Source organism: Hippocampus zosterae, chromosome 3, assembly GCF_025434085.1.
Source record: "Hippocampus zosterae strain Florida chromosome 3, ASM2543408v3, whole genome shotgun sequence".
NCBI classification, from domain to species: Eukaryota; Metazoa; Chordata; class Actinopteri; order Syngnathiformes; family Syngnathidae; genus Hippocampus; species Hippocampus zosterae.
In genome coordinates, this window is record NC_067453.1 from 16,310,001 (window position 1) to 16,322,235 (window position 12,235).

General features: G+C 49.0%; 1 protein-coding gene across 11 annotated transcripts in view; it reads left to right on the forward strand.

Annotated features, from left to right (window-relative positions):
* frmd4a (FERM domain containing 4A) overlaps positions 1-12,235 on the forward strand; it is a 143,902-nt gene that overhangs the window by 85,203 nt on the left and 46,464 nt on the right. For 4 of the 11 annotated variants that reach the window (XM_052060233.1, XM_052060224.1, XM_052060225.1 and 1 more), the window contains exon 1: positions 11,456-11,865. The exons of 6 other annotated variants lie outside the window; for them this stretch is intronic. In XM_052060233.1, the coding sequence (XP_051916193.1) occupies positions 11,518-11,865 (348 nt within the window). In that variant the 5' untranslated portion in view covers positions 11,456-11,517. Of the gene's footprint in view, positions 1-11,455; positions 11,866-12,235 lie in introns of those variants that run through there. One more of the 11 variants, XM_052060223.1, reaches the window with a different exon arrangement.

Sequence of the window (12,235 nt, forward strand, 5' to 3'; positions counted from 1 at the left end):
TGGTAGAATGGTCGATAGAGAATGCAGCATTCCTCCATCAACGGACACGCACATCTGCAGTATGTGGCCCACTTCGCCGTGCCTATTCTTGGTATCCTTGAGGGTAACATTTATAGGAACTTGGCCTGATGGGACACGTTGTTTTTCTGCACTAGTAGGAAGTACAAGGAAAAAAAATCGATGTGAAGTTGTATATTTATCATCTATTTTCTATTCTGCGTATCATGCCAGGCACTTGTGTCAGGATCAGTTTCACAATTCAACTACAAAAACCCTAATATGACTAATGGCCCGTCGTACTTCTTATTTAGGCTCAATCAGACACGTAATTGTACTTTAAGGGGACATAAAGCACATCCCCAGTTATCAAGATGAGAAGTGGTAGCTCATAAACACTTCTGTTGCTTTTCAATTGACTTTTCCAGGTCGTTTTGGAGCATTAAAAGTGGGGTATTTCAAACGTGCTGATCTCACCTGGTTGGGTTTGCCCACCCCAAACACTAGGATTTGTTATATGTGTGTGAGAGTCTTGACCGGACATTTTCCAGGACTTCCCAACGAGGGGTTAAATGACAATGACTGTAATATAGAGACCAGCAGCATTTGGGGGCCTATGGCAGATTCAAGATTGATTGACTGAAATGCCATTGTCATTGTAAACAGTGACAACCTGTCCAAGAAACATGAAAAAGCATGGCATGTTTCTTAAATTTGAGAATAAAAACCACTTAAAAAAAACAAGTGGATCACAACAGAAACGAGTGTAGGAACACTAAACGTTTTTATGTGCTCCCTGCCTGCCGAACAACCACAAGTCACATTTCTTTGTCCATAAAAGTGCTGGTCATATTTCATCAAATCTATCAATTGGAGGCCAAATTGGGATTCTCGGGAATAAATGTGAGTTTTTATTATTTTTTTGGGTGTGGGGGCATAATGTCTGGGAATGTTGCATTCAAATAAAACAAGAACAAAGAGTTTTCTGCGTTGGAAATATCTCCTATTTGTTTGAAGTGTCACAGAGTGTTTCTGATTTGAGGGGGGAAAAAAGAAGGAGAAAAAAAAAACCTAACTGCAACCACATTTCACCCTCAAAGTCAGTCACTGGCGCACGGGTGAAGCTCACAATCACACGCAAAAATGCACTCCCACACACACATATACACACACTTGAGCAAACAAAACAGATCGCTCCCGGTCAGTGGATTCTCGAGACATTCCTGTGTGCCTTTGCGTGACCCTCTCTGCGCAGTCTCAAATCTAGTGCTTCACATTCCGGAGATGCTAATACTTTCTCGTGGTTCGAACAAAGAAATATAAATACTGTACTCTACGACTATATTACATAGATTTTGTTGTTGTTGAGTGCTCGCAACAACAATGAGAGTCACTTTGATGCCCAACCATCATGTGTCTGTCTGAGTAAGACCATGCTTTGTTTAGTCTCGTGAGATGACCGAGGTTGTGTGTTGGTGACAAAGAGACTCCCCCATCTTGCTTCAATTAGCATTCAGGGCCGGTTTATATCAAATTGCAGCCAATGTAGGTTACCTTTTGGAGTGCACGCCATCCCTTTCTGTGCCTAATACCCGCCATCCAGATCGCTTCCCATCAGCATGTCGTTAAGACCGCACCTCACCATCATCACAAGTCTTTGCACAACTAGGTCACACCGAGTCAAGTGTTTCACCATATTGTATTTTTGGGCAAACTTTGAGGTTCACGGAAGGTGTGACATATGAAAATGGGAGATGTTTCCCCTCCTGAGCTAGGTATACGCTTAAAGGCGAACAGAACGCAAAAAAACAAACAAAAAAATATGTGCACTAAGATGTTCTATGTGCCCCCCCCCCCCCCCCATTAGACAAAACACAGTATTCTAATGAATAATGCGGTTGTAGAATACAAATTCATTCGATGAATAAGTCCAGTGAAATTAATCTGAAAGCACCCTCAGGCTCACATTACGAAAGTCTCGGCTCACCTGTTTTCTGGTTTTGGTCAAGTAATGTTCGGAACGCAAGCTGAACATACACACTTCAAAAATTACGACTGATAAAATAATACGTATACCCCACTTTAATGCAGTAGCACTCCTCCCGTTTTGAACATTTATTCATAAACTCCTGAGGGGAAAGTGTTTAGGTTCTGCTTCTTGTAGTTCTTTCGTGGTCTCTCCCCCAATGTGTCTTTGTCTATTTCAGCCCCTTCTTTCTCCTTTTGCACTTCCCTCCCTCGTTTCAGTCAAACAAGCGGGGACTTTGTGATGGCAAACAGAGGAAGCAACCAATGATGGCAGATATGTATATAACTGAGGGGAAAGGGAAAACCCAGGAATGGGTGTTTGTGTTAAAGCAGGGGAAAGGACTCATCTGGAGATGTTTAAGTTGGACAACGCAGTATCCGGTGTCTGGGAGAGGCCAAAAATATCCAGAAACATAAAAATCCGGTAAGAGTGCATTTGGAAGTGGGGTGGAGAGTAAACACCGCCTTTTACTTATCCTGTGACATTCTAGAACTCAGCAAAAATGAATGTGGACTTGCAGCCATTGTTTTGGATCAAATAGAACAGACATTTTTCACTTACGGTGGGGCGGTTCACTTGCCTGACTTCCATGTGACAGTGACTGTGAATGGGTGTCTGTGTCCGAGGTTCCTATTTTCATGTCATGTGCAAAGTGCAGTCCAACTATGAGCATGGGTTGAGGGGTTTTCCCCCGTTTTTTCATAGATGGGTTCAGTCAAAAATCGCCATTGGTGCCATTGTTGGAGTGATTCCTTGATTCCTGGCCAATCAAAGTGGCTTCGCTCATTCCCTTTAAATTCAGCGCAGGAGAGGCACACAGTCTTCGTGGCGTAAGCATGACAGACTCGCTGGAGTCCGTGCATGAGATCTGCATGCTTTAAGTGCATTTATAAGGAACTGCAAGAAGATATCAAGTTAGTCACTGCGAAGTGAACTTGTACACCGCCATTCACACACAAACACACACATACTTACAAACACACACTATAATTAGAATAATGGATTTAATAAAGTGATTTCTATAATGATTCAGAGGGTTGGATACAAGCAGATGTCATCTTGATTAATGAAATACGACGACATTCACCGCAAATATCAGCGGGCCGCAGAATCCTTCTTTCTCCATCTGGATCAAATCCACCAAAATCACATTACACCACCTACCCCACAACTTGGACTTGGTCTTAAGTGTAGTCTACTTTCCAGAACACACAGAAAGGTGTAATGTAGTATGCCAAATTCTCAAACATGGTAAAAGAGACCAGCCCTGGCAGAAAATGAAACTGCGCCACTTTTTACGCGAAGCACATGTGTACCTGTCCAAGAAAATAGGGCCCACTATGTGGCTTGTAAGTGGAAAGATGGATGGAGCAAACATTTTGTAATTTCGCCAGTGGAAGTTTTTTTGGAAGGCAGCTAAGGGGCTGCAATAGCATTATCATAATCTGCGGTCTTTCTGGTCATTACAACGGTTGTCATTGTATGTACAGTACAGTACATGTACATTACAGAGGAAAAAAAACAGAGCGGTCACCTGTGTTGTAACTGCTTCCATGTGATTTTATTAATTTTATTAGTTAATTCAGAGCTGCTTTGCAAATTGAAGGTAAACTGATAATATTGTGCTTACTAGTTTGTATGTGTTGATTTTTTTTCCCAGCTATTTTTGCAAAGGTTGTTGATGTAGCAACTCAAAATGCCCTCATTCAAGCTTGTTTTTTAATATTTAATCTATTTATTTTTCCATTCTCAGGCAAGTTAGAGGAGGATACCCTGTTTTCATGACCAGGATTTTTAAACAGTTACGTAATCTTATTTGCATTATACAGTATTCACATTCACATCTGTGGAAAATTTAGAGCCCTCAATTTAACAAAATATCACGTTTTTGGAAAGAAAAAAATCACACAAGCACAGAGAGAAGAAATGTGAACACCAAACTCTTGAACTGTGAGGGAGACATCTATGTCACTGTACTACACAAATGTTCATATTGTTGTACCAGTGGAGAATTGCTTCAATATAAAAAAAGCAGATTTCCAGAACTGCACCTGTTGAATACAGTATCATCATTCATCATTCATTCATCTTCCGAGCCGCTTGATCCTCACTAGGGTCGCGGGGGGTGCTGGAGCCTATCCCAGCTGTCTCCGGGCAGTAGGCGGGGAACACCCCGAATCGGTTGCCAGCCAATCGTAGGGCACACAGAAACGAACAACCATTCGCACTCACACTCACACCCTGGGACAATTTAGAGTGTTCAATCAGCCTGCCACGCATGTTTTTGGAATCTGGGAGGAAACCGGAGTACCCAGAGAAAACCCACGCAGGTCCGGGGAGAACATGCAAACTCCACACAGGGAGGCCGGAGCTGGATTCGAACCCGGCACCTCTGCACTGTGATGCCGACGTGCTAACCACTGGACTACCGGGCCGCCAGGAATACAGGATCCCTAGAATATAATTTAAAAAGCATGCACATTCTGCATGGCTATACTGTTATTTACACAAGTTTAAAACTAAAGACTGCAATCTGTCATAGCTGAAGGTACACACATTACTGTCAGAAATGTATTTTACTCTATGAATAGTAGACAAAGGCAGAGGGACCTAAATATGCCTCTCAGAGGCCGTGTCTATTTTTGGTACCAAAAACTGGAGCTGATTGTGTTATGTTAACAACTTTGTGGTTTCAACAGCTGCTGCTCGGCCAGCGTCAGGTGAACACGAGCTTTCAATTTGGCTTCCCGGGACGTGAGTGTGATGGTTGCGTGAGCGCCGAGGCCCAGAAAAATCATTGAGGCAAGGCGAGCCCGAGGAAGGAGATTTGTGTTGGTGGCATGCGGACAGGAAGCGGCGGGATGGAGAAAGGCGAAATCCAGGCAGTGCAAACCAATTCATTTGGAAGCAGCATTATTTTCCCTGGTCTGTTTTCTGGAAATGAAAACCTGTGCTTTCTATAAAAGCACCGTAAACCCCGGCTGATTTGAAAACCCACTTACTCTCGCAATTTTCTGTAGAACATACCTAAAACCAGAGGTAGGTAGTCAGCATTTCAGCCAACAAGAACTCTGTTTTGAACATGAGAAACATACAAGAGTCTGTCTCGGTCTGCATTTGAAAAATGTAATGCTCTGTGGAATAAACCCGCATGCCAGCCACAGCACTTGAATACTGTACAAGTTGTAGTTTGTTTGACCCGTTGAAGTTCTGTGTTACTCAATACAGGGCTGTAGTACTCGAGTTGTTTTACAATCACAATAATGTATAAGGTTTGAAATTTTGGTACAGATTTTAGCAAGCATCAGGGAAGTTGACATGCTTGGTGTCCTTTCGCGGGCTACATACAATTATGTCGCTGGCCAGATCTGGCCCCCAGGCATTGAGTGTGCTAAACTGGACGTAAATTTAATTAATGAGCTGAACCGCTTCTGTGATTTTGTGACATATCTGTGAGTTGCAAACCTCATATGTTGCCATTCACTTTTTACTGATTTTATTATAATCAAAATCCTTCAATACAAATGTAATAATCTTCAGACATTACAATGCAGTAGATGTGTCACGTCCCGTGTTTGCCAGCAGGGGGCAGGCTTTTCCTGCCTACCGCCGACACACCTGTCACCCATCAAGGGCTAATTACACAGGCTTTATCTTTGTGCTCGGGCAGTTGACTTACTGCCGGAGAATTCAACGCCGTGCCAAATCTCTCAATTATTGCCCTATTCTATTCATTGCCGTGTAGCCTTGCGATTGTGATTACGCGTCGTTAAAATCTACTATTGTCTATTCCTATTATTACCAACCATATTCCTTGCCATTTTCTCGCAAGCGTTTTCTGTTTACCTCCTTTTATTCCTGGTCCTGATTTTGACCAGCGTTTTCTGTTTGTTGCTCCCGGACGGGTATTTTGTGTTTGGTATTAAAATTCATTTGTTCTCGGAACACCTTTTCTTTGTCTGCTTTTTCGGGGATCCACCTCATTATCTTGTTGGGCACGAAGCGATCAATTTATCGCTTCGGACCCAACGTGACAGAATTCTCCGGCCACCATGGATCCCGCAGACTTAGAAAGGATTTTTTCCGCTCTGCCCTGCCGAGAGCAACAGTTGAGTCAGCAGGGCCAAGCCATTGCGGAAATCTGCCGCGCGGTTTCCATGCTGGCTCACAGGTTCGATGATTTCGAACCCCGTCTTGTACGGGTGGAGGAACGGAGAGCACCTCCCTCCGTGATTCGTCCTGCCACCCCTGAGGCACCCGCATCATTTCCCACAATGATGAGTGAGCCTTCGCTTCCACACCCCCCACGTTACTGGGGTGAGCACGGGCAGTGTGGGTACTTCCTCCACCAGTGCTCGCTCGTTTTCGACCAGCAACCTTCCCTCTATGCTACTGACGCCGCGAAGGTGGCATATATTATGAGCCTGTTGACAGGTCCGGCGGCGTCATGGGCGATGGCGACAAGCGACGCGAAGCCGAGCCTCCGGTCTTCATTCCACGGCTTCGTGGCGGCGTTTCGCCGGGTGTTCCACCATCCCGTGCGGGGCAGAGAGGCTGAGGGCCGGCTACTTGAACTCCACCAGGGGAGGCGATCGGTTGCGGACTACTCCATCGAGTTCCAGATTCTGGCCGCCCAGAGTGGCTACGGCGACCGGGCGTTGTGCGGACTGTTTCGTCGTGGATTAAACACCGAGCTCAAGGATGAGCTGGCGACTCGCGACCACAGCTCCAACCTGGAGGAGTTAACCGAGCTCTCCCTGCGACTGGACAACCGCCTGAGAGAGAGAAACCGGGAGCGGGGAGGTGATCGTTCTCCGTCCCGGTGTGCCACGTACTGCGGGGAGGAGCCGATGCAGCTGGGTGGCGAAAACGTAGGACCGGAGCAGAGATGGCGCCGATTCGACGATCGGGCTCGGTCTGACAGCTGTCAACGGGGACCTCATGCTGCTCCCAGCCGACCGGGACATTCCCCATCCTCGCCCTCCAAAAACTGTGAGTCCCGACCCCGCGCAGAGTTCCCCACGCCTCGGCGAACTGACTCCCGGCTGGGACACACCGGGAGACTGGAACTCGAGGGTGAGATATTTGAGGGGTCCCGGTCGCGGCGGGTTAGGGCTCTGATAGACTCGGGGGCTGATGGTTGTTTTATGGATACCGACTTCGCCGCTGACCTGGGCTGTTATGTCGAGAAGTTGGCCGATAAGAAGCGGGTTTGTGATCTCGATGGGCGCCTCCTGGGGGTCGTGACGCAAAGAACAGAACCACTAAAACTAAAATTATCCGGCAACCATGTTGAGCATCTACGGTTCCATTTAATGCAGTGTCGTAACGCCCCGGTTATTCTCGGCTTGCCCTGGCTCAGGACTCACAACCCCGTAATTTCCTGGGAGCGTCCGGCAATAGAGAGTTGGAGCCGGAACTGTTATGAACGTTGTCTAGGATCAGCCGTAGGGCAGCACGAACGTGCCGGTGACGACATCCCCGAAACTATCTGCCTTGACGGAGTGCCAGACTGCTATCATGACTTGCGACAGGTGTTCAGCGAGGATCGCGCACGCTCCTTGCCCCCGCACCGACCCTACGATTGCGCCATAGACCTGCAGGCGGGCGCTCCGTTACCAACCTCACGGCTGTATCAGGTGTCTAAACCCGAGCGCGAGGCACTCACGGAATACATCAACAGCTCGCTCGCTGCAGGTCTAATTAGACGATCGCGATCGCCGTTAGGTGCGGGGTTTTTCTTTGTTGAGAAAAAGGACAAATCCCTGCGACCGTGTGTGGACTATCGAGGTCTGAACGACATCACAGTAAAAAATAAGTATCCGCTACCGTTGCTAGACTCCGCCTTCGCTCCTTTACAATCAGCCATAATCTTTTCAAAATTAGATTTACGCAGTGCCTACCACCTGGTTCGCATCCGGAAAGGTGACGAGTGGAAGACTGCTTTTAAGACCGCGCTCGGCCATTTTGAATACCTGGTTATGCCCTTCGGGCTGACAAATGCTCCCGCCGTTTTTCAGAATCTCATCAACGACGTGTTGAGAGACATGCTGAACATTTTCTGTTTCGTCTATCTCGACGATATTTTAATTTTTTCCCAATCTATCCAAGAACACAAGCGACACGTCAGACTGGTATTGCAGCGTTTATTAGAGAACAGGCTCTTCGTCAAGGCAGAGAAGTGCGAATTCCATGTACCTGTCATCTCCTTTCTGGGGTTTATTATTGAGCAGGGCAAGCTGAGAGCAGACCCCACCAAGACGGAGGCGGTGACGAACTGGCCAACACCGACTAACCGGAAGGAGTTGCAACGCTTCTTGGGGTTCGCTAACTTCTACCGTCGTTTTATTCGCGGCTACAGCCAAAAGGTACTCCCGTTGACCCGTCTGACGTCCACAAAAATCCCATTCAAATGGGACTCGGCTGCGGAGTCGGCATTCTCTGGCTTAAAGGCCGCATTCACAAATCCCCCGGTGTTGCACCATGCTAACCCGGACTTCCCGTTTGTCGTAGAGGTGGACGCCTCGGATTCAGGGGTCGGGGCTGTTCTGTCGCAGCGTTCCCCGGTCGACCAGAAATTGCACCCCTGCGCCTTTTTCTCTCGTCGACTCAGTACAGCAGAGTCCAACTACGACGTGGGCAATCGTGAACTGCTAGCTGTAATCGTCGCCCTACAGGAGTGGCGCCACTGGCTCGAGGGGACTAAGGAACCGTTCACGGTCTACACCGACCACAAGAACTTGGAATATCTCCGCTCGGCTAAAAGACTCAACCCCCGTCAGGCCCGTTGGGCACTATTCTTAACCCGGTTTAATTTCATCCTCACTTACTCTCCTGGCTCTAAGAACACCAAGCCCGATGCCCTTTCCCGTCTCCACGACCCCGTGGAGAGGGACCGGTCACCAGAGACCATCCTCCCGACCCGGTGCATCGTGGGGGCGTTGAGGTGGGAGATTGAACAGAAGATCCAGGAAGCCCTGGATGGTGTCCAGGTCCCGGCTGGATGCCCCACAGGGAGATTGTTTGTACCCCCACCTCTGCGCTCGGAGGTGTTGCAGTGGGGGCACGGGTCCAAGGTGGCCTGCCATCCTGGGGTGAACCGGACTGTGCATCTCGTCACCCAGCGGTTCTGGTGGCCGGAGCTTCGGAAGGATGTGGTGGACTATATCAATGCCTGCTCCGCCTGCGCCTGCGGCAAGGTCTCACATAGGCCTCCGGCAGGCCTGCTCCAGCCATTGCCCATCCCTCCTCGACCTTGGTCACACATCGCCCTGGATTTCGTCACGGGCCTTCCTCCATCCCGTGGGCGGTCGGTCGTCCTCACCATCGTGGACCGGTTCTCTAAGGCGGCTCATTTTGTTCCGCTGTCTAAGTTGCCATCTGCACTGGAGACCGCCGACCTCCTAGTCCAACACGTCTTCCGTCTCCATGGGATCCCGACGGACATCGTCTCGGACCGGGGGCCCCAGTTCGTGTCCCGCGTATGGAAGCGGTTCTGCCGATCCCTCGGGGCCACGGTCAGTCTGACCTCGGGATATCACCCCCAGTCCAACGGACAAGCCGAGCGTGCCAACCAGGATCTGGGGGCGGCCCTCCGCTGTGTATGCCTGCGCAGTCCCTCCTCCTGGGTCGACCATCTACCGTGGGTGGAGTACGCACACAACACCCTCGTCTCTTCAGCCACTGGTAGGTCCCCCTTCATGTCGGCCTACGGGTATCAACCGCCGCTGTTCCCGTCCCAGGAAGGACAGGTGGAGGTCCCGTCTGTGCAGCACCACCTCAAGCGAGCCCACCACGTGTGGAAAGAGGCCCGAGCTGCATTGGCCCGCACGGCGACCCGGAACCAGCAGATCGCGGACCGTCGTCGGCGCCCGGCACCTACTTACGTGGTGGGGCAGGAGGTGTGGCTGGCTACGAGGGATCTCCGCCTGGCCGGCACGTCCGCGAAACTGGGGCCCCGATTCACTGGTCCGTTCGTGGTCGAGTCCATCGTCAGCCCCGTCACGGTCAGGCTCCGGCTGCCGCCCGCCATGAAGGTTCACCCCGTGTTCCACGTTTCCCTGCTCAAACCAGTGGTTTCCAGTCCCTTGGCTCCGCCTTCCACTCCGCCCCCCCCTCCGCGGGTCGTCGACGGTGACCCGGTGTACACGGTTCGTACCGTCCTGGACTCTCGGCGCAGGGGTAAGGGTTTCCAGTATCTGGTCGACTGGGAGGGCTACGGGCCTGAGGATCGGCAGTGGGTGCCCCGCTCCTGGATCCTTGATCCGTCCCTTCTGCGCGACTTCCACGCAGCTCATCCGACCAAGCCGGGTAGGCCGCCGGGAGGCGTCCGTTGAGGGGGGGGTACTGTCACGTCCCGTGTTTGCCAGCAGGGGGCAGGCTTTTCCTGCCTACCGCCGACACACCTGTCACCCATCAAGGGCTAATTACACAGGCTTTATCTTTGTGCTCGGGCAGTTGACTTACTGCCGGAGAATTCAACGCCGTGCCAAATCTCTCAATTATTGCCCTATTCTATTCATTGCCGTGTAGCCTTGCGATTGTGATTACGCGTCGTTAAAATCTACTATTGTCTATTCCTATTATTACCAACCATATTCCTTGCCATTTTCTCGCAAGCGTTTTCTGTTTACCTCCTTTTATTCCTGGTCCTGATTTTGACCAGCGTTTTCTGTTTGTTGCTCCCGGACGGGTATTTTGTGTTTGGTATTAAAATTCATTTGTTCTCGGAACACCTTTTCTTTGTCTGCTTTTTCGGGGATCCACCTCATTATCTTGTTGGGCACGAAGCGATCACTTTATCGCTTCGGACCCAACGTGACAAGATGTGTATTTAATTCTCTTTTATTGTGTTTTATGCAATAAATTGCTTTTCTTTATTAAAAATATGTAACCATGGAATGGTGGTGTTTTGTGGAGCTGCAAATTGATTAATGCAATTTCAGTTTATTCCAATATGAGGACCATTGATTAACATTGATCCCAGGACGAATTATTCTCCTAAATCAAGGTGCCACAGTGGTCAAATTCCTTGCAAGTGTGACTGTCAACGAGAGCAAACAGTGACCATGTGTGCTACTATTTGAATGAATGATTTTATTCATGAATTAACATGTTTTGACTGGATACGCGAGGATGCCGCGCACGTGCGAAACCAATGAAAATCTTCCAGGAGGGTGACACGAGCGCCACACACTTCCTTCTCCCCCTTTGACATATTTACTCCACTAATTCTTAGGTTTTGTACCGCCACAAACCAAACGATCCAATTAGGAGACACATTGGAACACAAATTTGCGAGTTCATTTTAACCGAGTTTTCCCCTTGTCCACCTCTCCTATTTGTCACTTGGTACAGTCCGCTGCTCCGAGCTGGTTTGCGCCGTTTACGCCGGTGGCGGCTTGAGGAAGGGGAGGAGAGGGAGGAGGGTAAAGAGGAAGAGTGGAGGGAGCTCTCATCATCCTCGGGCTTCTGGAGGTGGAGATGGAGGAATGAGAGCCGGGGAAGCTAGCCTGCTAGTTAGCCGGGTTATTCCTTCCGCGAGCGGCGTCCGGGCGGGGGGAGGCAGAGGTTCAGCTACGGAAGAGAGACAGTTGTCAGTTGAATCTGCTGGTCAGTGGTCACCCCCAACATGGATGCGGACGTGTCTCCTCTTCATCCTTCGGCACGGCTGCTGTTGGGCGCTTGTCTGCCTGTCGTGCGACTTGTTTCTTTCTGGGACTAATAACAATAATAATTTGACTGTTTTTCTTTCTTGTGAAAGCCCCCCCGCAGCAACTCGGAGTCGTTTTTCTTTTTCTTTTTTTTTGTGCGTGGGAGCCTCACGCAGCGCATTGAAGGTAATGTTTGAATTGAGTATTTGCCAGCGCTGGCTGAGCATCACATTCGGAGTCAAACTGACAAAAATGCTGATTAATCATCACCCAGGTTGAGATGTATTGAACCGCTGCCGCTTGTGTGTATGACTTATGTTGACATGCTCACCTCTCCTCTTGATGTTAGATTCTGATCCTTCCATCCTAGCATGGCTCAAATATTCCACGTTGCTTTTTCTTCTTCTTCCACTTAGCTCTATTTTTGGACTTTACTGTTTTATGGGAGGGTGCAAAAAAAGTCTCTGCAGTGTTTGTCCAATGGCGCAAAACAAAACCCCAAAAAGTGTTTGTCCCGGGCCTTAAAATAAAGACTCTCTAAAGTGGTAATTTGTCA